The sequence below is a fragment of the Purpureocillium lilacinum genome (assembly GCF_023168085.1).
Source record: "Purpureocillium lilacinum CBS 284.36 DNA, scaffold_5, whole genome shotgun sequence".
Lineage (NCBI taxonomy): Eukaryota > Fungi > Ascomycota > Sordariomycetes > Hypocreales > Ophiocordycipitaceae > Purpureocillium > Purpureocillium lilacinum.
Genome location: NW_027072115.1, coordinates 2,484,752 through 2,512,057, shown reverse-complemented (window position 1 = coordinate 2,512,057; position 27,306 = coordinate 2,484,752). Strand labels below are relative to the sequence as shown.

The following is a 27,306-nucleotide window of genomic DNA, read 5'->3' as shown; positions in this document are numbered from 1 at the left end:
GGGAGGCTGTGGCTGCACGAGTTCGGGAATCGGAAGGCCAGCCATTTTATTTGGAGACCGCCTGTCGCGACGAGTCGACGACGACGTATGCCTCCTCCCCCCCCCCCCCCCCCCCCCCCCCCCCCCCCCCCATGCCACCAACAGCAACCCAACAACGGGCGCGCGCAAAAAACGAGGTGTGTTACACCAGACGTCGCTCCGATGCGGCCGAGCATGGTTCTCTGTCTGAAATTATTCTTCCCTGCAGGCGAGGGGGGGGGAGCCGTGTGTTTGACAAGTCACGCACGTCCCCGTGCAGCGGCAGCACCAGCAGCACCAGCAGTCCATTTTCCCATGTAGGCCAACCGGGCCAGGCCAAAGGTCTTGCCTTGCATAAAGTGCCCCCGGGCCCGGATATGATGGCCGTGTGATTTTCCTTCTCGAAATCGCCAAGACCCATGGGAGGTTTTTCTTCTGCGAGTTTCCTTGTGTAACCTCTTATCTACATACTTGAGGCCATAGAGACACACACACACAGAGAGAGAGAGAGAGAGAGAGAGAGAGAGAGAGAGAGAGAGAGAGAGAGAGAGAGAGAGAGAGAGAGAGAGAGAGAGAGAGAGAGAGAGAGAGAGAGAGAGAGAGAGCACGAAATAGTACCCATCCGCCGTCATCGACCATTTCATCACCATCATCGCCCGCCATGACACTACCCACCAACCCGAGCTCCGACTCGGAGCACAAGCCCGGCGGCGGCGGCGGCAGTGAGCCCCTCGCGCTCAGCAAGCCCGAGGGCGAGATGCCGCCCGGCGTGTCTACCCCGATCGAGATCGACGCAGAGACGAACAAGCGGCTCCTGCGCAAGATAGACTGGCGCCTCATGCCCGTGGTGAGTTCTTGCGCGTAGACACCCCCCCATCGCACGCGCATGTCGTCGAGTGTGATCGCTGACCGCGCGCGGACGTCGTCCCAAAGCTCTGCTTCACGTATGCCCTCCAGTATTACGACAAGGCCATCCTTAGCCAGGCTGCCATCTTCGGCCTCCGCAAGGACCTCGGGCTGCAGGACGGCCTCAAGTACAGCTGGGTCTCGCTCATCTTCTACTTTGGCAACCTGGTGGGCACGTACCCCGTCGCCTTCCTGGCGCAAAAGTACCCGCCGCGCATCGTCATCACGACCATCTGCATCATCTGGTCCATCATCGTGCTGTGCACCACCGCCTGCACCACCTACTCGGGCATCCTCGCCAACCGCTTCTTCCTCGGCGTCGTCGAGGCCGGCGTCTCCCCCATCTTCATGCTCGTCGTCGGCATGTGGTACACGCACTCGGAGCAGGTCTTTCGCTCTAGCATCTGGTACTCGTGCAGCGGCGGCTCCCTCCTGATCTCGCCCGTCATCAACTACGGCCTGGGCCACATCACCGGCGGAAGCCTGCACCCGTGGCAGTACATGTACCTCGTCGCGGGCAGCGTCACCCTCATCTGGGGGGTTGCCCTGTGGTGGATCTTCCCCGACAGCCCGCAGGTGGCCAAGGGCTTCACCGACGAGGAGCGCAAGCTGCTCCGAGAGCGTGTCCGCGTGAACAACGCCGGCGTCGAGAACAAGCACTTCAAGCCGTACCAGTTCAAGGAGGCCCTGGGTGACTACCAGCTCTACCTCATCATGGTTCTGTCCCTGGTGAGCTGCACGGGGTCTGCCGTCCTGAGTGTTTTCGGATCCATCGTCTTCAACGGCATGGGCTTCGACATTTATACCTCGTTGCTGCTCAATCTGCCAATCGGCGCGTTTGCATTCATCGCGATCTTGGGGTCGGGCTACTTGGGCATCAGGTTCCCCAACGCGCGCCTGAACATTATCGCCGGAGCTTGCGCGCCTGTCATCATGGGCTGTGCACTACTGTAAGTGTCTCCAGTACAAGCCCGACGCATGTGTTTGTCGTCGGCTAACCCCGATCCAAGGTGGCAGCTACCCAACTCAAAGCGTGGCGGACGCATCTTTGGACTCTACATGATTAGCTTCTTCTCGTCGTCGTGGGTGCAATGCATCGGCATGGGCACATCCAACGTTGCCGGCTACACCAAAAAGGCCACCTACGCAGCGGGTACCTTTATCGGGTACGCCCTTGGAAACTGTGTCGGCGCCTTGATGTTTGACGCGTGCGTATCACCCTTGCTTGCTTGCTTGCTCGTGCATGCCGTGCAACGCGCTGACCCGTTGCCTCTGCAGCAAATACGCGCCTCGGTACGACAACAGCTTCACCGGCGTCATGATATGCTTCGTGGTGTGCGTGGCCGTCGCAATGCTGCTGCGCTTCCTGCTCGCCAGGGAGAATGCCCGCCGCGACAGGGAGTACGGCGCGCCGAACATCATTCACGGCTTGGAGGACCTGACGGACAAGGAGAACAAGTCGTTCCGGTACAATCTGTAGAACAAGCCTCGCGGAGGGGCCGTGGGCGTCCTTGGGAGGAGGGACTGTGTGTTCACTGTGAAGAACGTAAGATGGGGAGCAGCAGGGGGAGATGAGCTGATGTAGACGTGTGCATGTACGAACGAGCCGACAATGTACGAGCGCAATTTAATGATAGAATTCCCGCGTGCATGACATACATCGAAGGGACATGAGTAGCGCGAGTGCGTGTTATCAGTCATGGAGGTAGGAGACGCAGGGATGGACCCATGGCGCTGGTGCAGGTGAAGCTCCAAAGCAATTGAGGGAGGTTGGGATGGAATCCAAAGAAACTGGATGAAACTGCGTGCCGACGATTTACCGGCCGGGCCGCCTGCTGCAGTGGCTTCGATCCCCGCTAGCCGCCCGCTGTGCTGCGCTGCAGGCCGCCGTCCACTAGCGCCCCGCGTTCATCGCACTGTCAGCCCTGTACTCGGAACAACTTCAACCGCAGGCGAAGCTGCATGTTCACTGTTTTAACTCTTACCTCATTCATTCCTCAACTTTCCACCGATCAGCAGTCCTACTTGCAACGTGCGTCAGCACTCGGGATTGTCAGGCCTCATTCGATTGAGAGGCATTCCGTGCTCCGCGTTCCGTGTTGATGCCTCCGTGCCCTCCAGAGCAGCGCGTATGACGGAGTCGACGGAGCACGCGCCGCGCTCATGACCGCCGACAAGATGCCGCTCATGCTCGACGACTCGATGAACGTCGAGCTCAACACCGTCGACGACCTCTTTGGAGATGATGTTGCGCTGTCGCTGCCCGTAAGGAGCCAAGGCCGACACCTGCATCAGCGGCTCGACGAGATTCGGAGTCGAGGATGCTGCCAGTGAGAAGAACCCTCTCTCGATGCGCCACCGGCTACTCAACCGTCGCTGACCAACCCACCCCAGATCCGTCGCGTGGTCGAGGACTGGCACCATAGCGACCCTGACACCTGACGGCCAGACGCTGCAGCTGCGCTTCCTCCGGTGTAATCCGAGCAATGGCTCCTGGGATCTCAGCGAGCCGACCACGTGCGACCTCGTCAAGGGGTCGCCTACCGTCCCGCTCGTCCACCTGGAATGGGGTGCTACCAGCAGCCCCGACCTGGCCGTCGTCGATGCCGTCGGCAGGGTCGCCATCGTCAGCTTCCCCATTGCACTCAACCACCCTTTCATCACCCGTAAGTGGGATGCCGACACGGTCGACGATGGCCATGCCCTCGTGGGTAGCCATTGGCTGGCCGTGGCGCCGACGAACCAGCAGGTAAGTTGACCGTCCCATCCATCGCAGGCACGCGGAAGCTCACCTCTGTAGAAACCGTACAACGTCATGTACGGCCCGGCAAACAAGCAGGGCCACTCGTATCACTACGAAAGCTGCTTTTTGCACGCCAACGGCCCCAGCCATCCCCACTCCTCCAAGAGCGCGTTGCTTTGCGTCACAATCGGCGGCATGCTCAAGATGTATTGGTCCCAGAACAACAACAGGACTGAAGAGACCATCATGGAGCTCGAGAGCGTCAATTCGTCCGATGAACTCGTGACTCATGCAGCGTTTGCCTCAGAGAAAAGTGAGCTCCTTCATCCCACCCGCTTTTCGTCCCGTTCAAACCGACTCTAAACGTCTCATAGAGTTTCTCTTTGTGGCGCTCGCAACGTCGTCCTCGAGATTGAAGCTCCTCAAATTGGAGATTCAGTGGGGAGGCCCGGGCAGCTCATCAGACAAGCCCATGCCGTCCACGGCTCGCTTGAATCCGGCCCTGGTCGAGACGCACCTATCCTCCGCCAGCTGGCTGCACGGCAGCGCCAATGACGCGAACAACGATGCGACGATGGCGCAGCTGTCACATATCCAAGTCCTGCCGTCACTCTTGGACAGCGCTGGCAAGAACACGATTCCACCTGTCATTATCACCGTCAGATCGCGCGCTTCCGCCGACGGATCGTATGGAACGGTGCAGAGCATCATTGACCGCTGGGAGGTTGTTGAGCAGCGCCAGAATCTACATTCAGCCTTTGAGCAGCTTGGCGGCCGCAGAAACAGCGTCTCCTCGGACATTCCCTCGTCGACAAAACTCAAGAAGCTCGATTCCGTTGTTATCAACAAAGTTGTCATTGGATTCCAGGCCATACAGTTTAACAAGGTTATGCTCCTGACCATGTCGGACGGATCTGTCGAGTTTCGGGATCGCGTCACGTTCGAGGAGGTGTACGCAGGCGAAGACCTGAATAAGATTATGAATCTGCGACAGGTCGGGTGGGCCTTCACCGACAACGGTCCTTGTACGTGAGACTGCTCCAGAAAGCCGAACGATTGCTGACAATAGCCAGGTCAACAAGTTGCCTTCTCGCCGACTTACTGCTCCATGGTGCAGTTGGGCGATGACGGCAAGGTCAAATGGAGCAAGCTGCACTACCCAGCTGGAGATATTGGCAACTCCATGCATGAAGGTATGTTTTCCAGGACTCATCTCAATCTTGTGTCTAGTCTAAACAGCCACAAGCGCATTACGCAGCCACCATAGCGGGCCTGGCCGTCATGGTGTCCTCATCCATGTGGTACATGAGCAGCTACGATGACATGCTCGCCATCGTGCAGCCATTTACATCCAAGAAGAGTCAGTAGGCCAGAGACTTCGAGCGGTGCAAGCACTGACAGGCGTAGGGTTTACGCAAGACTGGATCAGCGAAATCATTCGCATTCTTAGACTTCAGGTGGATTACTCTGAGGAGATGCATCACGACTCTCTCATGAGGAACGCGCCGCTGCAATCATGCCTGAGCATCATGCACAGTCTTGGCTTCAGAGGCGAGGCACGGCGGCGATCATTCCAAAGCAAGTTTGCGACTGTGGATATCAACATTCGGAACGTGGTGATTCTCATTACGCTGGCGAGCAACACGCCCATGAATGTGAGGGAGAAGATGAGTCCTCTCGACGAGCACGGTTTGTCAACCCTGTAGCGCTCCGGTTTTGGTTCTCGTGGCTATGAGGCTAACATGTATCGCAGAGGTCGTTGACGCCCTTACCGGGTGCGCAAGATGGTCGCTCGAGTTGCTGTCGTGGCTGACGGACTCGCTCTTTGAGCTGATGAACAACGAGGAATTTACCTCGAAGCTCGTGCCACAACGATTCTCCGAGATAACCGCCTATCTGCACGAGCGGAACAACGTGGCGCTTCATTTGCTGTTGAGTTCCTGCAGCCGAAGCTTCCTATCTGCCTTGTGCCGAAGGATTGCACACCTCGAGGCGCTGAGCAACAAGATTATCGACTTTTATCGGAAGCAGACCGCCGAGCCAGCGGCAGGGGGTAAGCTTCCCAACCCGCAGCTGCGCATGGCCTACGAGAAGATGCACCAGGTCACCACGTCGAGCTTGGTGAGCGCGACGGAATTCGAAAAGCTGCTCAACGTGCTGGGATCCGACATTCGGCAGGCATATCAACAGTTCTTGCCGAACCTGGTCAAGCAGGGCGCCAACGCGCCGCAAGGGAAGCAGATCGACGTGGCCATCAAGACGACGCAGGTTCAGTTCGAGATCAGCATTTTCCTGGGGTCATCGCCACCACTCCCCTTCCTGCCGGTGATTAAGAAGCTGTTCAGTAAGGGTCTGCCGGCGCTGCGGGACCAGACGGACCCGGCGCAGCTGTTTTTCGCCGATTTTGGGCTTCTCGAGATCCAGGACGATGACTACAGCCTCGGGGCGAGGCGTGCCAGCGGGACATACGTGGACCTGTTCAAGCGGGTGGAGCTTCGACAGAGCAGCACAGGTCCGCAGTGGCGACGGTGCGCGCGGTGCGCCTCGGTCATGGAGGACGTGTTTGGGAGCAAACCCGGGTTCACGTTCGTGCTCAGCCAGCAGCGCAAGTGCTCCTGCGGCGGGCAGTGGGCGCTGCTGCCAAAGGGGAAGCTTTTGCTGTGAGCGAGTGCCCGACGGACGACACGGGCGTGATTTGCGGCGCACCGGAGCATCGAGCGACAGAGTAGGAAATATGGAGTATTGGTTACATGCCGTGGGTGTGGGAGTTGGGCGCGGGATGCTGAGCGGTCATGATTATTGCGTTACAAGCGGCCGATGCTTGCGTGGGACAAGTGCTGACATGCAGATGGGTGTGCCACGCGCGTGTTTGGATATGTTGATGCGCGAAATGGAAACATGGCTTATGATTACACGCAGATGTTCCACGCAACAACTACGTACGATGCACGGAGTAGGCGCGTGGTACGACTGCGTGCCTGAGAAGTCAAGAATCTCCAGGTCGTCGACCAAAGAATGCAACGCCGTCCCAATCGGGACAGGCCGTAGCCGCACTGGGCAGGGCCGAGGGCCAGCAAGCAACCTGGAAGCAGGGGGGTCATCGTGATGCTCCCTCTCCCCCGCAGGCGCCGGCTCCGAGAGGTGTCCTGTCCCGTTGGGGGCCGTCGTGGGCTCTCTGCCGCGTAGAGTGGGAGGCGGCCCTGCAAAAGCCGAGCCCCCGCTGAGCATCCCATGGATGTGAATGAATGCTTGCAACGTTTACGACGGCCGAGCCAACCACATAGCAGGACTGGAGCAGACCAGGCCAGACCGGAGCAGATCGCCACGCACAAGCTCTTCTCGTTAATTTAAACGTGAACCTGGGGTGGTCAGATTGCGGTCCCCGGGGGGTGACCACGCACCAACATAGTAATGAGATTGCTTTGGGACGAGGCATGGCTCGTGGGCTGCCCGTTTGGGGAGGGGGCCCGCGGGCGGAAGCATGGTGGCTTTCGAGGGGGACAACGGGCGAGCGACTCGCTCCAAGAACAGGTGTGAGCACTTTCCTACTTTCTTTTTGTTGCCACGCAGCATGGTCCATGGATGTCTGCTGTCAGACGAGGGAATAATTAAATAAAACTCTCCGAAGGGCGGCGGCGGCGCGCCGCGTTCGCCCGCTGTCAGCAGCGGCGGGAGGGAGGGAGAGGAAAAAGGAAAAAGGGGTGGTGAGGCGCGTGTGTGCCCGCCGCCCTTGGCGATGATGGCCCAGGCAAGCCAGGCTACGTCCGTGATCAAGTGCGCGTGAATGCAATTCCACCACCACCACTTGTTCCGTCCGCCCATCTGGGCCAAGCGGGTTAATCTTGGGGGCCGGCGATCTGGCGCCTCTTTCTCTCTTCCCCACGCGGCGTTGCTTTTTGGTTGTTTGGCGCCCGCTGGTGCCAGGCATCCAGGTCGCCATGGGAGGGATGTGATGGGCAGGGTGGCAACTCGAGCACGGACCAGGGGCGGCTTTTATTGAATGACGATGGGCGAATGCCGACCAACGAGTCACGGATCCGGATGGACAAAGCAGTAAGCAGCGGGCGTTACTGTACAGTACAGCCTTGGGTTCATCCATCGGTGCTGGATGTCTGGACTCTGAAGGAGGATTGGATGTGCCGTATTCGTAGTGCGTCGGTAGCCTCGGCGCGTCCGTGGTCAATGACGGGGAGGCACGCCGGCAAGGGAATCTCACTCGGGTGCGCGCGCGCGTATGCCGCGCATCGTCAGCCAGTGGTTCTGGCAGGCGAAGGGATAGACTCATTGCAATAGACTTTTGCAGGCCCAGCTCTTGCAGATGAATGGATGGATACCTTGGACGATAGATGAGCCGATGGCGATAGCGCGCGAGTCCCCTTTCCTCTTCCTTTTCTCTTTCCCCGTTCCTCGTTCCCATGCCCGGACGATGCTCACAGCGTGGCGTCAGCTGAGAAGCATTACATTCGCGAACCAGCCTCGCTCGCCTCGCCCGTGAAATCCAGTACGGTCGCTGCGCTCCGCACATTTTCGGTAAGCTCGAGTCGACGCGGACTTTGCGTCTCTGGCGTACGCATACGGGGTAACTACATGCTCACGCGCCGCGGGCATGCATGGGACCTGCGCTGGGCCGGCTGACAGACCATCTGAGTGACGAACGTCGTCGTCGTCAAGCGCAGGAATGAGGAAGTCGGTGTGCGAGACCCGAGACGACGTGTGGGCGCCGGTGCCATCAGATGCCGCGGGCAGGACAGGCACGCGTTTGAAACGCAGCCCACACGGCTCGCCCTCCGAACCCTTCTTTCCTGTTTGCCCTTTTCCTTTTTTTCTTCTCTCTCTCATGCGCCGGGCCGCGTCGGCAGCCCGTGCCGGACGGGTGCTGCGGGAAAAGAAAAAAACGTCACCAAATTAATATAAACGCGCCTTGCGTTGCGAACCTTATTGCTCGGTTCTGTACGAGTACTTCGTAATCCCAGCGGCCACCACGCTCGCGTCTGCGATTACGAACCTTGAACTTACGAGCATCTCGTGTTACGTAGGTACTGCGTACCCGTGCTGCGCCGGAGGGGCCACCGCCATGGACCTGGACCTGGACCTGGACCTGGGATGGCATCTTCCATGGACACAAGGGGGGCGCGGTCCCGTTCGGGAGGCACGGCGTTATCTGAGCCTCGAGGTTGTCCATTCATCCGCGGGTTTAGCCACATCACCGTACTACCTAGAGAGTCGCCGGACCTCAGTCACCGCTTGCAAGCGCCCGTGGACGCACAGCGTCTAGTGCGTGTTGATGAAAGCTTCGGGTCTGAATGCTGGCTCACGATGATGGACGATTGGGCCACGATGGATAGCGCCCCCGTTCCCGCCTGCGAACCGCCGGAGGCGCAGGCAGAGGTGCAGGAATAGGGCCCGGGCAGCCAAACAGCCGCCCCTTCTCAGCCAATCCACAGGGCCATTCCAGGCCCCCCATCCGTCCATGGCTCCATCCAGGTCCAGGCGTCCCAATGGCGCCAACCCAATTGGGGACTGCCCCCCTCCCCCTGGACCTTCCCCCTGACGTGCCCCTGGATGGGCCCCTGATGCTGGCTGCCCTCCCACCCCCGTGGCGCTAGCGCAGGTACCTCGCGGGCACGCCAGCGCCCTGGCCAACCACGGCGCACCCGGCACCCGCTGCAGAATGGGACACATGGACTCGTTGGGGTTGCGCTGCGTTCCTGGCGCCCGTTTCGACCGTTTCGAACAATGGATGCATTGGCGCGGTCGAGGAACAGCCGCCTGCCACGCATTCCGGCGCGTAATTGTTCCTCGACCCTTCGACCTCGACCTCGACGCGGGGTGCGCCCGAATAATGGAGGCACGCGGGAGACAATGCGCCGTGCCCGAGACAGCGCCAACGATGGGCTCTGCTCGCATGTATGTTCCTCTCTGGAAAGCCAAGGGACGTCGGTCGGGCCCAGCGCCTGCCCCCCCTGTCGACTCTGTAAATTAACCACCAGAGCGCCGTCATCCCCCTGCCACCCTCCAAGGAAAGGGGGCGGGCAGGGCAGGGCATCCGCCAGTGACGGGCCGGACCCTCGAGCTCCCATCCTTGGGGGGATTCGCGCTATAGCCCGTAGAGCCGTCGATAATATCGCCGTTCGGGAAAAGGGCTTGCGCACGGCGATGATGATGCGACCCTACCGGCCGCCAGCCACCAGCCAGACCGATGGAGGGATGGAGGGATCGATGCTGCGCTAAAATCCACCACCAGACACACCTCGACTTCGACTTGCCTAGTCCTCACGGACACCTTTTTCTGTTCTCGCCGTTCTAGGGCGCCTCCTTCCTTCCCACGCGCGGCCGACGACGATCCATCCGTCCAGCGGCCCCTGCCTCCACCGTTCGCTCGCTTGACGCCCCCCTGCTCGGCCAACCCTCCCTCACCGTTCGACAGCACCGGTTCTGGGCATCAATCTCTCTCTCTCTCCCTCTCTCTCGCACACGCCGCGCGCGCGCCCACCCCTCTTTGTTCCCCCCCCATTGACACCGCGAACCACGACCGCGACCACCACCACCGACCGCCTGACGCCCGCCTCCACCGCTACCTCGTACATTCCCTTTCCCAGTCGGTTGTCATCGTTCATGGCCAATTTAACAATCCCCCGGCGATAAGACATCGAGGTCACACCCGCTCGTCCCAATATGGCATCAACACCTCCCCCTCCCCCGGCTCCGGGAGGCGGCGCGGTTGCAGCGGTTCCAGCACGGGCTCCGTCGCCGTCGTCGCCGTCGTCGATCGTGGCCGACTCTGATACCGCCTCTGCCTCGTCTCATGTCGCCCGAGACGTCCGCCTGCCTCACCACCACCACCCTCACCCACCTCACCGTCAGGAGCACAACCACTACCACAACCACCACCAGAGCCAGTCCTCTCTCGGGTCCTCGTCGTCCACGTCGTCGTCCCCACGCCACCGCCCTCAGCACCTGTCGCTGCATCAGCGCGCCCCCTCGACATCGTCTGACGCCATTCGCCATAGCGCCGTCCATAGTCCCCCCTCGTCCGCTCCGACTCCTCTTGCTGCTCCCGTTTCTGTTTCGGAGACGACGTCAGTCCCGCCGGGAGTCCCTCCGCCCTCCGTCGTCAGAGTGCCCATCAAGCGGAAACCGCTGTCGTCAACGGCTTCGGTCCACTCCTTGATCCCCTCTGTCCGCTCGTCGGAGGAATTTTCTTTCCCTCTTCCCCCCTCGTACGCCGGGTTGCCAAAGCCCGACCAGAGGTTCGCGCGTCGTCAGTCCGTCGACAGCCCGACCTTTTACGACTTTGCCTCGTCTGTCCGGGCATCCGTGCCTGCTGCCCAGTGAGTCCGCCCCCCTCTCAGCTCCCGTCCGTGTAAGTCGCCGTTCTTCATCGCCACCGTCAATGCGTTCACACGCCCCGGTGCTTGTAGAACGTCGCGTCGACGCAGCGGGCAAGCGTTCAAGGCGGACCTCTCCTTACTAAATTCCTCGTTCCTCGCCTCCAGGTCTCCCCTCAAGCTGGCGACTGTTGACAGCTCCCACCCCGACGAGGGCCGCATTCCATCCGGAGATCGTCCGCTGGACCCTCCCGACGCCGAGCTGTCGGACGTCCTGTCCGAGTACGACGATCTGATCTCAGAAGGTTCGGACATTCCACCGGATGCTGCTCGAGACGGCACGCCCACCAACGCCCTCGAGGACAGCTCCGACGACATCGAGTCTCTATACGCCGATAATATTAATCATAGTCCCTCCCCGTCATCTCCCATGTTTGCGCCAAAGCCGACACCACCACACCTCAAACTCAACAAGGTAGAATCATCGGCCGCGGACCACGCCAAGCGCCAGTCCAACGCTCCATCACTACCGGCGTCCTTGGACACACCACCGCTAGACGCCTCGCATTACATCAACAAGCCGCTTCCAAAGTCGCCAGGTCAGGCGTCACAACTTACCTCTTTGTTTGGCTGGGGCCATCCGTCGCCCTCCGTGACTGACTTCTCATCCGCTCCCTCTCCTTTGTCGCCCACCAGGAACGGGTCGACAAATGACGCGCTGCGCACGAACAAGTCTTTGTCAAACCACAGGGCGGCCAATGCGGCGCAAGCAAACCCTATCAACTACTGCGAAACATACTTGTCTACACCGCCCCCGTCCCAATCCGTTTCGTCTCTCCAAGTCGAAGAGATGGAAGAGGAGCTGAAGGTCATCAGCGCCGAGCTGGCTGCGTCCATCCGGCGGGAGATGGACTTGGAGGACCTCGTCGACCGCCTCCAAGAACAAGCCAGCAACCCGCAAGCGCCCAGCAAGAGGACCAGCGACTACTTTTCCGACTCTGGCTACAGCTCCGCCAAGGTCAGCGAATACGATCAAAGCAGGGAGGAGATTGAAAAGATCCAACGGAGATCAGAGCAGGAAAAGGCGTCCATCCGCCTCGAGCTATCCAACAAACTGCAAGATGAGAGGTCCAAAAGGAAAGTCCTCGATCAGCAGATCAAGGAGCTGGCGGAGAAGGCGTCGCAGATGGACTTGGCTCACATGAACAGCCTCGACGCCAGCGACCGCGTGCGGGACCTCGAGAACACGTGCGAGGACCTTCGACGAAGGCTATCAGACGAACGCCAGTCCAAGAGCAACTTCGAGGACTTGCTCACCGCCCTAAAGAGCGAGCTCCAAGACGCTTGCAACGAGCGCGACAACCTCCGCGATGAGGTGGTCCCTCAGCTGCGAGCGCGCGTGGAAGGGCTCGAGTCCGAGGCCTCTGAGTACGCGAACCTCACATACGAATCCACCAAGATGCAACAGCAGCTGCAATCCCTCCAACAAGAAAACACGTCACTACGGAACTCGCAAGGCGGGCCGCCCGAAGGGTTCAGGCTCTCCGGGCTTGCTCGCTCCAACTCGGTGGCAGCTAGCTCCTTTAGGCCCCGCGGCCCGCCTCCCTCGGCCGGGCTGTCGAGATCGGGCAGCGTCAAGAACGTTCAGACGGAATCCAGGGAGCAGCTCGCCGAGCGATTGAAGGACGTCGAGGCACAGCGAGACGCGCTCCACAGCGCTCTCAAGAACCTCTTGGAGAGACAAGAATTCCAAAACCGCGAGAATCAGAAGAAGATTCGGATCCTCGAAAACGAGCGCCAGCGACTGCTCTCCGAGAACCCCAAAAAGGCTGGGTTTGAAAAGGACATCAAGAGCTTGCGCACAGAGATCAACGTACTCCGACGACGAGCCGAGGATGCGCTCGAGCAGAAGTGGCAGGTTGAGAAGGGTCTCGTGGGACTGAAGATGGATCTCGATAGGGCCGAGGCAGAGATCGCGGACCTCCGAAGCCTGCTCAAAGAAAAGGACATTCTCATTCCGCCGTCGATTGCCCGGTCAAGTGGCTCCGACGCAGGCGTACCGAGCGTACCAATTACGTCTGAATCCCTCGAGAGGGCGTACCGGGAGTTGCAGGACGCATATAATGACTCCCTGAACCGCATCAAGCAACTTGAGGTGGACGGCAGCAGCCTTGGCTCCGATGAGAAGACCAAGCTCGCCCTGGAACGGCTGAAGAAGTCGCTAGCTGCCGCCGTCTCCGAGCGCGATGCCGCCAAGAAGCACGTCTCGGCGCTTCAGAGCCAGGTGGAAGGCTTGTCGGACATCGAGACGCAGTCGGTCGGGCGCGAGAGGAGCATGGCGGAGGAGCTCAGCGAATCCGCGATCCGGGTCGAGCAACTCGCCGCACAGGTTCGACAACAGCTCACGAGCAACGCGCAGCTACGGGATCGCCTTGCCGAGACAGTGACGCGGGGAGATTCGGAGCGGAAGGCGAACTCGGAACGAATTAGCTGGCTTCAGGAGCGCCTGCACGAACTCGAGGAGCAGCTTGTCGCCGCGCAGACCACGTCGGAGGAGCGCGTCGGCCGCCACGAGGAAGAGCTCTCACGGCTGCGCGACGCCCACAGCGAGCAGCTGCGTCGCATCGGAAGCGGAGCGGGCGTGGGCATGACGTCTGCACCAAAGTCACCCCTTCTCAAGTCCGCAGCCAGGCAGATGTTTGGTCGCGGGACGCAAACAGTGCCGGCCAAGGGCTTCGATGAGGAGATCCAGATCAAGGCGTTGCGCGAGCGGGTGACGGAGCTGGAGAAGGCGCTCGCAGACGCAGAGTCGGAGATTGAGCAGGTCGTGTTTAAGATGAACACGGCGCAGATCGAAGTCATGAACCTGCAGGAAGAGCGCGAGGGAGCCATGCGAGAGACTAGGCGTCTCCAGAGAGTCATCGAGGCCGAGCAGGCCAAGTCGTTTGAGGAGCGCTTCAAGACACTGAATGGCATCGTCGTCTGAACGGGCAGTCGTCGAATATGGACCGGTGTATGACGGGGACATGCTTCACAAGTCACGGGGCAAGTGGCGGCTGCATCAAGCGATTGGAGTTTTTGTTTTGCCTGCATCCTTAGGGTGGTAGGCTATCACGGGACGGACATGGGAATCAGGGCCCCGGGCACAGGTGAAAGCAGCCCGTACCACTTTTGGGGGCTCGGAGTCGAATGATTTGGGACACTGGGTCGCCGCGGCGGCGGATGCATACGGGCTCATATGGCCCGACTTATTGGGTGGTCTTGGTGGTCAAAACAGCAACGACGACAACCGGAACAGCAACAGCAACAGCCGCATACCTCGCCTACTACGCGAGTAGAGTTTTGGGCGTAATGTTTTATAGTACTACTATCTAGTCTCATGGAGGGGGATATGGAAAAGGAAGCAGGCCCGTGGCGGACCTGTGTATATTAGTTAACTAGCTAGAAGATGAAAGAGAAGGGTCGTTGCCAGAGCGCCAAACGTGGGCGTGGCCGGATAAATCGTCACGCGTTGGTCACGTTTATTTTGTGCTAGGATGTGCAACGACCTTGGTACTACGATATTCTCGGGGCGGTTTATAAAGTCGGGCGATACCGAAAGAAAGGCAGTTGCCCGACCATCACGTCAAGAAGGAAGGGGCTGTTCGCGCCTGCCCATGTAGTTGGGATAGGTTGGTCATATGGCAGGCGATCAGCATGTCCTTGGACGTCAGTCCGGTCTATCCATTTCAAAACATTCACTCATTCATCAATACGGGAGCACAACGGCACACATAAGCACTACCTCTCTCAGCATCATCCGTTTCATTAACATTGTCATCATGTTGTCCTGGCGGCACCATCTGCTCTTCTGGGGACTGGCGGCCGCCTCCGTCATGGCGCGATACACGTTCTACACGATGCGGCCGACGCTCTACACATGGATTAAAAACCCCGAGGCCAACTTCCGCAGCGCGTAGGTCGCATTGCTATTCCACTGCGCCATGTCGCTGTTTAGCATAGCGATGGGCATCCCAGCGCCGGAGAAGTTGGGGCCCCGGCCGGTGCTGGGAAGCAACGGGGAGTTCCGCTACGCGGCGGAGCAACGGGCCCGGCAATGGCAGCGTAGCCTCTTGAAGCTCCGCAACTGTGTGTACTTTGTCAGCTTGGCCGGCCTGTGCATCTTTGTGCGAGACGGGGCGCTCGACTGGCATGTGTTGCCGCCGGCGGTGCTGGACGCGGACGCGGGGCTCCGGGGCCATGCCGTGCACTTGCTGGCGAGCTTCCTGGTGCTGGGCACGGCGGAGGTGTGGAGGCAGGACGTGGGTCCAACACAGCAGTCACCGTCACACAGACTGTATGCTACTGTTCATGGTACTGACGGCTGCTCGCAGGACTTTGAGATCGATGTGGCGGGCATGGAGATGCTGTACCGCCACGCGACCCGCTGCCTCCCCGGAGACCACGGGCTGAGGGCCGCGACGGGCATGGGCGTCATGGGCATTTCAGGTCTCATGGTTTCGCTGTCGTCGTTGGCATGGCTCATATCGGGGCGCTGGACGGACCCGGTGACGTGGTGGTTCGCAGACGCGACGTCGCTCCGGTACGTGTGGATCATGGCGACGCTCCTCTGGGCCCTCAACGACGTGTGCGAGACGGTGAGGCTACCAGTCTGCTTCTGCCGAGATGCTTCCGTCTGCTTGCGCTCGACGCTGACTTGTGCCGTCCGGCTACTAGGTTGCGTTCTACGTCTGGCGCTCGAGATGGCGAAGGCGCGCCCAGAGGCACACGTGCTCTCTGTGCGGGAGGCGTGGATCGTGACTCTCGGGACGAGGCTGTACGGCTTGTTGTGGTGGACGGGCGTCTGGACGGCGGCGGCGCCGGTGGACATTGAGGTGGAATTTGTGCGACGGGATGTTGCTGTTTGAGCGAGTGGCTTGGAGCGTGAAGCCGCGATATCAAAATGTACATACATAATATTATGTACATGATAGCGAAATGTCAAGACGGGAAAGCGGGCTTTGAGATGAATCATGGAATGCGAATGCTTGAAGCCCCACATGAGCTCCAGCTGCAGCTCTTCAGGGCCCCTCTTGCTCTGTCTGCTCCAGGCTCCACCGAATCCTTCCCTCGTGAACCCACTCTCAACGTCCACCGTGAACCCCCCGTCTCTTGACCACCACCTACCCGCCAGGCAACAGCTGCCCTGCCTTGCCTGAGGTTGCCGTTGCAACTGGGCGACACAGCCATGGTTCACGACTCATTCACATAACAAGCACAACACACCATCGCGCCGCCTCGCCCAAGCTTCACCTTTTGCAACTCACGCCACGTCCCGGAACCATGCCGTAAACTTCATTCGTCCCGAGCCTGTGGAGGAGGATCGTCTTTCGGTAATTCTTTTTGTTCTTTTGAAAGCGAAATCATGACCACACCGCGAGAGGCTCTGGAAAGCAAGGTCGCTTCCTTCGCGATTCTTGGCAGCCTGAAGCGCGCTGCCGCCGAGGACGACGAGGATGTTGATGAGAATCACGAGTATACGCGTGAGGAGCGAGACCGCGAGCGGCGCATGCGCTTCTTTCGGCCGGCCCCGCAGCTTCCAACAGAGTCAACCTCCGCAGCACGTCGCGACAGGACCGTCGCAGGCACGCCGCAACATGCGACCGAGACACCTAGGAGAGTCACGTCGGCTCCGCACGGCGTCATCGCGGCCACGCAGAGTGTCGTAGCCACAGCGCGTGGTGGCCGCCTCGGCGCGCTGCTCACCGCCGAGCCTGGCTCCACGGAAGGCGAGACCGTCATACCGGACACGGTTGCGCGCCCGCCTGCGGACAAGGCCTCGCTTCTCCGGCGGAGCGACTCGACGCCGCTCCCACCTACGGGGAAGTCTCTTATTGCCGAGGCGTCGCCATCACTGCAGGTCGGCGCCATGAGGAAGCGCAAGCGCGGATCCACCGGAGACAAGCTCCGCCCGGAGCGGGAACAGGTCCTCAAGGGTCTCTCGTTCTACTACATCCCCAACGACGACATCGCGCCGGCGCGTCGGCTGCGCATCAACAAGGCGCGTGAGTATGGGGCCACATGGACTCGCAGCGTGGTGGGCGCGACGCACGTGGTCGTGGACAAGGCCATCGAGTACAAGGACGTGGAAAAGGTGCTCGCAGGTGCGGGGCTTGGCGAGGGCTGCGGCGGGCCGCGGCCAAAAGTCGTGAGCGAGGATTACCCCATCGACTGCATCCAGTTTCGCGCGGTGCTCGACTGTGGGCAGAGCAAGTATCGCATCGCGGGCCAGCCCGTTGAGCCTTGCGCGGACGAGCAGACTATGGAGAAGGGAGCCCCGCCAAGCTCGGAAGAGTCGACGACGTCACTGCAGGTGAAGGAGAAGAGACCGACTGATCCTAATCGATGGGACTATGTGCCGCCACCGGGCACGCCATCGAGGAGCGAAGAGTCGTCGCACAAGGGCGGAACAGGACCCATGGTGCCAGACGACTCTCAACCTGTCGTGCTGGACCTTGGCCAGCCGGCAAGACAGCTGGAGGAAACTCCAGCTGCTGCGCCTCACGGCAATTCCACTGGGCCTGCAACGCAAAAGGACGAACTGTCTAGCTACGTGGCGATGATGCAAGAGTTTAAGGACCTCCCACTGGATCACGACGACGATGACGACGATGACACGCGATCTACTGCCGGAAACACAAACATAGAGTCGGACAGCGACGAGCACGAAGCATCTGAAACAGAGGACAGCCGCGGGCGGGGTGGGAAGAAGTCACGCCTGAGGTCCAAGGCCAAAGACACCAAGTTCGAGGACCGGTTCGCATGCAACACGGCTGGCGAACTAAAGGCGAGCGCAGACAACCCCAATGCGAGGACGATAGAGGTGCTACAGAGCATGGCAGATTACTACGACCGGGTCAACGATCACTGGCGGCTGATGGGGTATCGCAAGGCCATCGGCACGCTCAAGCGGCAGGACGTCAAAATCTGCACCGAGGAGGAGGCTTTTCGGCTGCCGCACATCGGACGGCGACTCGCGCAGAAGATTGAAGAGATTGTGACGACCAACAAGCTGCAGCGGCTCGAATACGCGGAAAAGGACCCTGGGGACGAAGTACTGCAGCTCTTCCTGGGCGTCTACGGCGCGGGGACGAACCAGGCGCAGCGGTGGATCGCCAAGGGGTACCGCACGCTCGAGGACCTGGCGCAGCGGGCGTCGCTGACGGCGAGCCAGCGCATCGGGGTGGAGCACTACGCGGAGCTCAACGCGCGCATGCCGCGGCGCGAGGTGGAGGCGCTCGCCGACGTGGTGCGGCGGGCGGCGGCCGTCGTGGACCCGGAGGCGGAGCTCGTGGTCGGGGGCAGCTACCGCCGGGGCGCGGAGACGTGCAGCGACATCGACTTCATCGTGACGCGGTGCGGGACGACGAGCTGCGCGGAGCTGCGGCCGCTGCTGGACGCGCTGGTGCGGCGGCTCGAGGGCGACGGGTTCCTGGTGGCGCGGCTGGCGTCGTCGTGGTCGTCCAAGGACGGCAGCAAGTGGCACGGGTGCTGCGCGCTGCCGCTGCCCAGCGGTGAGGGCGCGGGCGCGAGCACAAGCACGGGTCCGTGGCGGCGCATCGACTTCCTGCTGGTGCCGGAGACGCAGATGGGCGGCGCGCTCATCTACTTTACGGGCGACGACGTGTTCAACCGGAGCATGCGGCTGCTGGCGTCCAAGAAGGGCATGCGGCTGAACCAGCGGGGGCTGTTCCGGGACCCGGACCCGGGCGGCGGCCGGAGGTGGTCGGGGACCGGGACGGCGGCGGCGGGGGGCGGGCTGAGGAAGCCGCCGGTGGGGGAGGAGCTGCTGCTGGAGGGGCGGGACGAGAGGAGGATCTTTGAGATGTTGGGGGTGCGGTGGAGGGAGCCGCATGAGCGGTGGTGCAGGTGATGGCTGGCGACCGAGAGATGGTATTGCAAACCATCGTTGTGGTGATGAGTCGACGACGACTCGATGAGCATGAATCAACGGCTACCTTATACAGTATGCTGCTTATACCCCATATTCGTGGAGAAAGACCAGGGAGGTCCCTCGCATTGCAAAAGCAAGCAGATAATTTGACAATTATGAGCACGGTGCGTGAGTGTGCGCTGTGGTGCGCTGAGAGCGCCGACCAAACAGACACAAAGAGAGCGCAAAAGCACATGAAAGTCGAATGCGCATCCCTCCCGCATCCCTTCACCCGTTGTCACATGCGAAATTCCGCCACGGGATGGATGGATCAAATGTCAGATCCAGGTCACACCCACCACCCACCACCACCACCAACCCCCGGAGAGACTAATCGGGCGCACAGGCAGCCCCAGCACCTGGTGCTCCGGCGCCAGTGCGTCATCGCCCTAACCCATTGGTGGTGCCAGTGCCCGCGCTGCCCGCATGCCCGCCTCCGGAACCACCTGGGCAGGCCCAGGTTTCCCCAGTGGGCGACGGGGCCTAATCCACCTAGCGGGCGGCTCCTGTCAGCACCCTGGCAAAGGGCTCCAGGCTTCCCCCCCTCCAGTGGAGGCTCATAGCGCCCGTTCCATGGTGGGGCAGCTGCTTGTGCATTCCCGAGGCTCACTGAGGTGCGTGCCCGCCGCCCGTTTGCGACTCCGCCGACCGCCGCCGCCGATAACTTGCGCTACCCACTGCCATTGAACGACGACGTCCCTCCGTCCTCGACCTCGCAACCTCCCTCCCTCCTCCCGCCCCCGCGTCACGCCCTCGATATACCCTCGTCCTTTTTTCTCGATGGGACATATGCGACGCCTGCGCTGAACCGCTCCCCCGCCCGCCCTTCGCTCCGCCCTTTCCTCGTCGCAGCCGTTGCCGCCGCCGCCGCCGCTCCAGCAGTGACGCCACCCAGAGTGACAGACCGATCGCTCCCCAGAAAATAGCCGAGGCACACCATGGCGTCGACGCTCGACGTCCTCAAGGTGCGTTTTTCGCTGCGCCTGTCGCCTATGTCCCGCTCCGCACCCTCGCGCACGAGAGGGACATTTGCGCGATGAATATGCGCAAATGTGCAGATTGAAAAATAAAAGGGAAAGACAGACGGCTGACTGACATATGGTGCTGCGCAGGCCGCGCTGGAGCGCATCGCCGTTGACCCGCGCTACCACGATGTCCTCTCGCTGGTCAAGACGGCGCGCAATGGTGCCGTCTACGGGACCAAGGTGCGCTTTCCGCACGCGCTGGTGTAAGTATTCCTTTCTCGGTGTCCCGTCGATGTCGTCCGTGAAGCTGACCTTGGTCCGTCGCGCGCAGCATGATCTTCTTGTTCCGGTCGGGAACGTACGTACCACCACCACCCATCCTCCCGAACGAGATGCCGGTCGCGCCTTTCGATTAAATAGCCGGGAACACGCCTGTATAAGCCGTATTTGGAACCAGACTGGGCTGACTTGATGTGTTCGTTGCGGGGACGTGTAGTTTCCGGCAAAAGGTCTCGCTGGTGCTGCGGGCGACGAGGAAGCACGCGAGTAACCTGGCGCGCTTTGCGACGATATACAAGCTGGTGATGCTGGGGCTCAAGCACTACGGGCCCACGCCGGGCAAGGAGGGTGAGTGACCGGATGAATACTCTTCGCGAAGGCCTCTGATGAGGCGCATCGCATCGCACGGCGCATGAGCTGACTTTGTGGCGGAACAGGCCCCTACGACTCCTTCTTCGCCGGCCTCCTCGGCGGCTACGTCGTCTTCGGGCGGCGGTCCCCGCGGACGGGCCGGCCGTCGAGCGTCAACCAGCAGATCGTCATCTACATCTTCGCGCGCGTGTGCCTGGCGCTGGCGCGCCTGGCCATCAAGCCGGGCCACGGCCTGCCCGTCGTGTCGGGCGAGCCGCTGCGCTCCCACCTCTCGCACTACGCCTGGCCCGCCTTCGCGTCGCTGTCGTGGGCGAGCGTCATGCTGCTGTTCCGCCACCACCCGGAGGAGCTGCAGTCCAGCCTGCGGAGCAGCATGACGTACATTTACAAGGACTGCAACGAGTGGGACTCGCTGCGGACCCTGCTGTGGCATAACAAATAGACTCTTCCTACCTTGACATCTGTGTGTGCGCATCTCTGGCGGAGGAGGGGGGACAAGAGGGGCGGGCGCCGCCTGTCTTCTGCGGCGCGGGATATGGCAAGGCGGCTGACGGAGGTGCCCGACGGGCTGGCCGATGAGGCCCCGGGCAGGGGAGGACACCAAGCACCCGGGACTATACACATGTACATTTTTCGGAGGTTGCATTAGAATCCTGGCACGTAAACTGGTTAGGCCCTGGCTGGTCGTCTAACGGATGGGCGCTTGCGAGAATGGTGCGTGAGAGTTTGGGCTTGCATGAATGGAGACTTCGTCTTGATATTTGCACTACGACAGATCCCGAGCCACCACCATGGGAGAGAATTCGTGACTCATTGGCATGAAAGTTACACTATGACTGTATACACACTCCCTCAACATTCTTCGCCGAAAAGGTAGTTGACCTGGCGGCGCGCGAACGCAGCTCAGACGGGCTCGTACTTGACCCAACTCATAGCAGCTTACCCGGCACTAGCCCGGTCCACTGCCGAGTCGAGCGCAGTCCACAACCCCGCCATTCGTGGTAGCTCCCCGCCGAGCTGCCTGCACCTCCAGCTTCAACTCCACTTCACACCATCACCGCTGACCATCGCCGCCGCCGCCGCCGCCGCCGACAGGCTCCTTCCGGTCACTCATTTCCCTATCCACGAGCTCGACATCTAGCACAGCACCACAGAGCCAGCAAACAAAGCGTTTCATCAGGCAGCCGCCCGCCCGACCATGGCGCCCAACGCCAACCTCGCCGCGGCCCTCTCCCGCGCCGAGGCCGCCCCCAGCGACAAGGCGCCCCTGTACGCGGCCATCTTCTCCGACTTCAAGCAGCTGTCGACGCCCGACACGGCAGCTGCGGACCTCTGCGCCGTGGTGGACTCGTTCCTCGCGCAGGGCCTCGGCCCGATGGCGACGCGCGCCGTGCTGTCGGGCTTCACGGCGACGCTCGAGGCGCTGGGCAACGACGAGCTCTCCATCGCCGTGGGCGCGCACGCGCTCGCCGCGCTCGCCGCGCAGCCCACCACGGCGAGCGCCTTCCCCGAGGCCACGGCCGCGCTGTGCGAGCTCGTCGCCGCCGCGCACGAGGCCAACGACGACTTCGCCGACGCGGCCCGCGCTCTCGCCCAGATGCCCCTCGACGGCTCCCAGCGGAAAGTCACCGACGACGACCGCGCCCGCGTCTGGGTCCGCATCGTCCGCAACTACCTCGAGGTGGACGACTCCACCGCCGCCGAGGTCTACATCAACAAGCTCAAGAACATCATGCACACGGTCGACGACCCGGACCTCAACCTGCACTTCCGCCTCTCGCAGGCACGCATCCAGGACGCGAAGCGCGACTTCCTCGCCGCCGCCCAGCGGTACCACGACATCAGCTTCTCCCCGGCCATCGCCGACGAGGAGCGCCTCCACACCCTCGCCATGGCCATCAAGTGCGCCATCCTCGCCCCCGCGGGCCCCATGCGCAGCCGCACCCTCGCCCGCCTCTATAAAGACGAGCGCTCCGCCCAGCTGCCCGAGTTCGCCATGCTCGAGAAGATGTTCCTCGCCCGCCTGCTCTCCCCCGACGAGGTCGCCGCCTTCGCCCACGGCCTGCAGCCGCACCAGCTCGCCACCACTGCCGACGGCTCCACCGTCCTGGCAAAGGCCGTCATCGAGCACAACCTGCTCGGCGTCTCCCGCCTCTACGCCAACATCCGCTTCGACTCCCTCGGTGCCCTGCTCGGCCTCGACCCCGCCCGCGCCGAGGAGACCACCGCCCGCATGATCGAGCAGGGCCGCCTCGTCGGCCGCATCGACCAGCTCGACGCCGTCGTCTGGTTCGAGGGCGGCGAGGCCTCGGGCGAGAAGGGCAGCGGGAGCGCCGCCGCCCTCGTCGGCAAGCAGATGCGCCGCTGGGACGCCAACGTCGAGAGCCTCTCCGAGGAGGTCGAGAACATAACCAACTCGCTGCAAAAGGAGTTTCCGGTATGCTTCCCTCCCCCCCACATCCTCCCTGACTTTCCCACGCTCGTCCTCCAGGCTGGGGATTGTCAATATTTGCCAGCCGTTCTTTTTGCTAACTCGCATAACCAGGACTTTGTGGCGGCGAACCTGATTGTATGACTGAAATGAGCAAAAACGGGGACTGGGGCCACACGGCACCACCACATTGCATCGGCGTTATTTCATCTTTTGGTGTTCTTTGGTAGACGAATGGAGTCTGGAGTGTTGGTGAAGCATATCTCGTCACTAAACCGGGAGCCAGCGCGCTGCGTCTTCCTCAACCACGGCTGACCTGTCCCAGGCCCGGAGCGTGCGGGCGGGACGGGAAAATAGATTCTGGATTTTTATATCCTTGACTTGAAGTTCCGTTTCATGGTGCCGTCCTACAAGCCAATGCGCTATGCATGTTCCCACCATGAGATATGAGAAGCAAGCCGCGTGCCTCGCTGTGGTATTGACTCTAGTAATCCCAACACCAACGCTGCGCCCAACTCTAGTCTGCTATCTATTCAGTCAGGGAATCCTGCTTGCTGGTTAAAAGAAAATTATCACCCGCCGCGTTAAACCTTGTAAGAAAAGCACCAGCAGCGGTCATGGCCTGTGCACGAGTTTTCGTCTTCTAGTCCAAATCCTTCTTCCTCACCACGACGTAGCCCTCGTTAAGGTTCTTGGGGTCGCCCAACTCCTCCTCAAACGTCTTCTTGTCGGCACGAGCCGATTTCGCGGGCTGCTTGGGAGTCAGTGGCTGCCCGGGAGTCCGTGGCTTGGCCACCTCAGCCGCTTCATCCTTGTGGAGTTTCAGGAATGCGTCGGCGATGTGGCCGCCCATCCAGTCGTATCCGACGTCGGTGAGATGCAGTCCATCGTCCCAGTACCTCTCGCATTCTTCCGGGGAGAGTGAGTGATATGGGATCTTGTCGTGCAAGTCCATGGTGTAGCTAAGGGAGGGTTGACGGGTCAGTCAATGTAGCAAGTCCAGAGAGGAAAGCCGTGGTGGAGTAAGACGACGCACAAATTGGGCTCGGTGTGCGCGAGGATGGCCTTGTTGAGCTCACGTCTGGCAGTGATTACTTGCCGTACCCGAGTAGCGCTCTCGGGCACCGTGAGGGCAAGCACTTTGATGCCCCTGGACATGGGAATTGCCCAGGCCGCCCTGAGGGCGTCAAGGATGCGAAGTGGTGTCTCCGAGTAGTACGCCAGGTCGCTAACGCCCCATGTCAGCATTGAGCAAGGTGCGCAACGCACGTTTTGGCCAAGCAGGATGTCAAGTGAAGCAGGGTGCTCACTTTGTCCCGCCTAGCATGATGACCCAGTCGTATTGTATGAAATCGCCTACGAGGGCAACCTGGTCAGTCTTGGCGATGTTCACATCGAAAGGGAGATGCCGGCTTCACGCACAGGCCTTCTTAAGGCGCTCGTGGAAGGGCTCGTGCAAGACGACATCGCCAGGAACCCCGCTCGTGTCCACGCAAATGTCCCGGTCCGGAATCGCAGCGCGGAGGCGCGCCGTCATTCCGATAGCGTACGGGTGCTCGCCAAAACCACCACTGTAGAAGCCCTGCGTGAGGGAGTCGCCGAAGCAGAGGATCCTGAGCGGGGCGTTTCTGGACATGGCGGGGAGCGGCAGAGGAGCCGGATCAGATGCCTTATCCGACTGCGTGCGCTGATGCTGTGCTCTTCTTGGTCTGAGATGGATAAGTCGAAAAAAAGGCAAACACTGCTGCTATAGAACACGACGAATGAATGGATGGGGGTGCACGGGGCGAGACGGCGGGAAATGGATGCAAGGCGCAGGTGATGCCCCAAAAAGAGATGCTGGTGACCGCAGGCAGGTGCGCCCCGTCATGGCTCGCGTGGTGCACGGCGCACGCAGCATGATGCATCGACCTCTGTGAGTCAGTGGTGGCTCACGCCCCGGCCTGCTAGAGGCAAGAGGGACCAGGACTCCCGGAGGAGGGTACCTACCTATACCTGAGGTACTACCTCGCCGCTCAGTACCTACCTGTAAGCTGACGGGGCTCGGGGCTGTCGTCAGTGGGTGGTGGCATCCGTCCCTAGTGGCGGTAAAGGAACGCCGTGCAGTGTTGTAGGCAGCGGTGGTGGTTAGGTGGGCAGGCTTGGCAGGCCCGTTCCATCCGGGGCTGGCAGACTGGAAGGTACTATTTGCTGCTATTCGCACAGATGTTTGCTCATTTTTTGGTGTGCACGCGTGGGACGACAGCGACGCGCCGCGTGCTGGTGGTGCTGGTGGTGCTGGTGCTTTCGTTGCTTTCGTTGCTGCTGCTTCTACCATCTGATACCTAAGGTACTGCCTTAGGTATCTATGGTTGCCTGCCCTCGGCCCAGGCCTGTGCACCTTGTTTGTGTGCGGCGGGCTACCCGGGCGGCCGGGGCTCCACAACGGCCAGCGGCCACGCCAGCTGGTGGGCAGCTGCGCGCCCTGCACACCTACCTTCCAGTCGCTAGGGCCAGCTCGTCGGCTGATTGTTTGCACCTCCAACAACAACCTTCATGCATCGCGTCTCGTCACGGCACCCTCCAGCGCCAGAACTCGCGGCAAACCGACCACAATGGCTGGCACCGTCTTCCCCAGCGGTCCAGGTCCGTGAGATCTCAAGCAGCCGCGAATATGCGACGTGCTGGGTTGGTCATGCCACCACCCCAAAGGTTTCTTTGATCTTCCACGCCAAATTCGCAGAAAAATCTACCTCGAAGCAGGCATACTCCGAGATGACGAAGCTCGTTGTGTCGACGACGGCGCCACATCGTCTGAAGTGGACAACCAATCGTGTACACCTTTCCAAGTACATGACCGCGATCTCCTGACAAAACACGAAACCATACTCACGGACATCATGGCACAAATGCGCGGAGGGTTTTGTCTGGCGCTTCACAGTCACTCGATTGACCATGGACTGCTCTTCCTCTTGCGGCTTCCGGCTTGGGTGTGCTCTCGACTTACCGACTTGACCCTCACCCTTCACGAGCAACACCACCAGAGGCAGTACCAATACAACGGCTGGTACCGCATTTCAGAAAAGTCGATGAGTGCTAGCCGTCTCTCCGTGTGGAAGAGAGCAATCAGGCACATCTTGTGCAACAGTCCTGCACAGACGTTGCGACTCCATTTGGTATGCGAAACAGGCGACAGTCGAGCCACGCACGAAGTTGTCCAGCCTCTCCTCGACTCTCCAGGTGTCTTGAAGTCTTTCGGAATCTCTCTGGGGCGAGGCGCTTAGGATTCCACCTCGCAGTTCGCACGAAACTTGGCACAGAGCATCCTCGGTCAAGGAACGCCAGAACACCCCCCACCATTTCGTTTCTTCAATTTGCCACCAGAAGTGCGTCGAAAAGTGTTGCAATTCACCGACCTAGTCGTGCCTCGGACAGAAGTCCAGTGGGACTCACGACACGGGTTTTATGTTGAGGGGTTTCGGTGGACCCCGAACAATGAGGGTTGCGCCGTGGAAGCCTTCTGTCACAATTTCAGCGCATCCTACTCCGAGCATTGCCTATGCTGGTTCCCCCCGAGAGCCCTCTTCATCGTTAGCAAGGCAATGGCACAGGAAGCGGCCCACGTTTTCTACTCGTGCAACAGAATCATAGTGGTAGATCGCGACGACGACAACGACACCAATAATTACGACCTGCTCACGGGGCTTGTGGATGCTGCGATGTTCATACGCAAACGCAGCATCCGTCCCGCGATGCTTGGCCACATTCGCACTCTGGAGATTGTGTTGCCGACTGCCCGGGACAGCGCCGACGTTTGGGAATCGCAGGCGGGCCAGGCCCTCCGTGGGTGGCAGATGGCGATCGACAACTTAAAACGCCACGCGAACCTGCCTGCTCTGACGCTCGTGGTCCTGATAGACGTCTGGTACTGTCAATGGGATGTCGAGTACGTGGAATATTTCCTCCAAAATGCGGACGACCTTTACTTGGCCGCCCTGCCAATTCTCGAGCCTTTCCGGCAGATGCGGGACCTCAAGCGTTTCTTTGTGCGACTCGAGTGGTCCAGCCATTGGTCACCTGGATACCTGATTCCAGAGGACGTAGCGGAGGACATGACGGCCGTCAGGCTCTGTCGAAACTGGGGCCGAAGGCTAGAGCGTATCGAGCGCACGTTGGAGAAGTTTGTCAAGGGGGACGATTATGACAGTCGGGCATTGGGAAAGCTCGGTTGCGGTCCGAGCCTCTGGATGATTGAACTGTGGGACTACTTGACTATGAAGCAAAGGGAGTGATGCGGGTTCATGGCATGTCTC

The 27,306-nt window shown here is 60.7% G+C and overlaps 9 protein-coding genes across 9 annotated transcripts; 8 read left to right on the top strand and 1 right to left on the bottom strand.

The window, feature by feature from the left end:
• Positions 1–679: 679 nt before the first annotated feature.
• PLICBS_007357 (uncharacterized protein) lies at positions 680–2,404 on the top strand (the record flags this gene model as incomplete). The annotated part of the gene is made up of 4 exons (XM_018320786.2): positions 680–865; positions 952–1,874; positions 1,935–2,132; positions 2,203–2,404. The coding sequence occupies 4 exons, from the start codon at positions 680–682 to the stop codon at positions 2,402–2,404; spliced, it is 1,509 nt and encodes a 502-aa protein (XP_018180683.1).
• Positions 2,405–3,087: 683 nt separating this feature from the next.
• On the top strand, positions 3,088–6,331 carry PLICBS_007356 (mediator complex subunit; the record flags this gene model as incomplete). Its single annotated transcript, XM_018320785.2, has 8 exons — positions 3,088–3,254; positions 3,319–3,673; positions 3,725–3,980; positions 4,042–4,692; positions 4,741–4,860; positions 4,914–5,027; positions 5,075–5,356; positions 5,421–6,331. The coding sequence occupies 8 exons, from the start codon at positions 3,088–3,090 to the stop codon at positions 6,329–6,331; spliced, it is 2,856 nt and encodes a 951-aa protein (XP_018180682.2).
• A 4,729-nt stretch (positions 6,332–11,060) lies between these two features.
• PLICBS_007355 (uncharacterized protein) lies at positions 11,061–13,981 on the top strand (the record flags this gene model as incomplete). Its single annotated transcript, XM_065601160.1, has 2 exons — positions 11,061–11,064; positions 11,115–13,981. 2 exons carry the CDS (start codon positions 11,061–11,063, stop codon positions 13,979–13,981), a joined length of 2,871 nt encoding a protein of 956 aa, XP_065457232.1.
• Positions 13,982–14,816: 835 nt separating this feature from the next.
• Positions 14,817–15,902, top strand: PLICBS_007354 (uncharacterized protein; the record flags this gene model as incomplete). Its single annotated transcript, XM_065601159.1, has 3 exons — positions 14,817–14,950; positions 14,993–15,296; positions 15,369–15,902. The coding sequence occupies 3 exons, from the start codon at positions 14,817–14,819 to the stop codon at positions 15,900–15,902; spliced, it is 972 nt and encodes a 323-aa protein (XP_065457231.1).
• Positions 15,903–16,399: 497 nt separating this feature from the next.
• On the top strand, positions 16,400–18,907 carry PLICBS_007353 (uncharacterized protein; the record flags this gene model as incomplete). Its single annotated transcript, XM_018320783.2, has 1 exon — positions 16,400–18,907. The coding sequence occupies one exon, from the start codon at positions 16,400–16,402 to the stop codon at positions 18,905–18,907; it is 2,508 nt and encodes an 835-aa protein (XP_018180680.2).
• Positions 18,908–19,905: 998 nt separating this feature from the next.
• PLICBS_007352 (uncharacterized protein) lies at positions 19,906–21,025 on the top strand (the record flags this gene model as incomplete). Its single annotated transcript, XM_065601158.1, has 5 exons — positions 19,906–19,932; positions 20,080–20,195; positions 20,264–20,290; positions 20,429–20,559; positions 20,649–21,025. 5 exons carry the CDS (start codon positions 19,906–19,908, stop codon positions 21,023–21,025), a joined length of 678 nt encoding a protein of 225 aa, XP_065457230.1.
• A 756-nt stretch (positions 21,026–21,781) lies between these two features.
• Positions 21,782–23,158, top strand: PLICBS_007351 (uncharacterized protein; the record flags this gene model as incomplete). The annotated part of the gene is made up of 2 exons (XM_018320782.2): positions 21,782–23,020; positions 23,129–23,158. The coding sequence occupies 2 exons, from the start codon at positions 21,782–21,784 to the stop codon at positions 23,156–23,158; spliced, it is 1,269 nt and encodes a 422-aa protein (XP_018180679.2).
• A 499-nt stretch (positions 23,159–23,657) lies between these two features.
• PLICBS_007350 (uncharacterized protein) lies at positions 23,658–24,650 on the bottom strand (the record flags this gene model as incomplete). The annotated part of the gene is made up of 4 exons (XM_018320781.1): positions 23,658–23,976; positions 24,051–24,242; positions 24,325–24,370; positions 24,437–24,650. 4 exons carry the CDS (start codon positions 24,648–24,650, stop codon positions 23,658–23,660), a joined length of 771 nt encoding a protein of 256 aa, XP_018180678.1.
• A 1,945-nt stretch (positions 24,651–26,595) lies between these two features.
• On the top strand, positions 26,596–27,285 carry PLICBS_007349 (uncharacterized protein; the record flags this gene model as incomplete). Its single annotated transcript, XM_018320780.2, has 1 exon — positions 26,596–27,285. The coding sequence occupies one exon, from the start codon at positions 26,596–26,598 to the stop codon at positions 27,283–27,285; it is 690 nt and encodes a 229-aa protein (XP_018180677.2).
• Between the last annotated feature and the right edge of the window lie 21 nt (positions 27,286–27,306).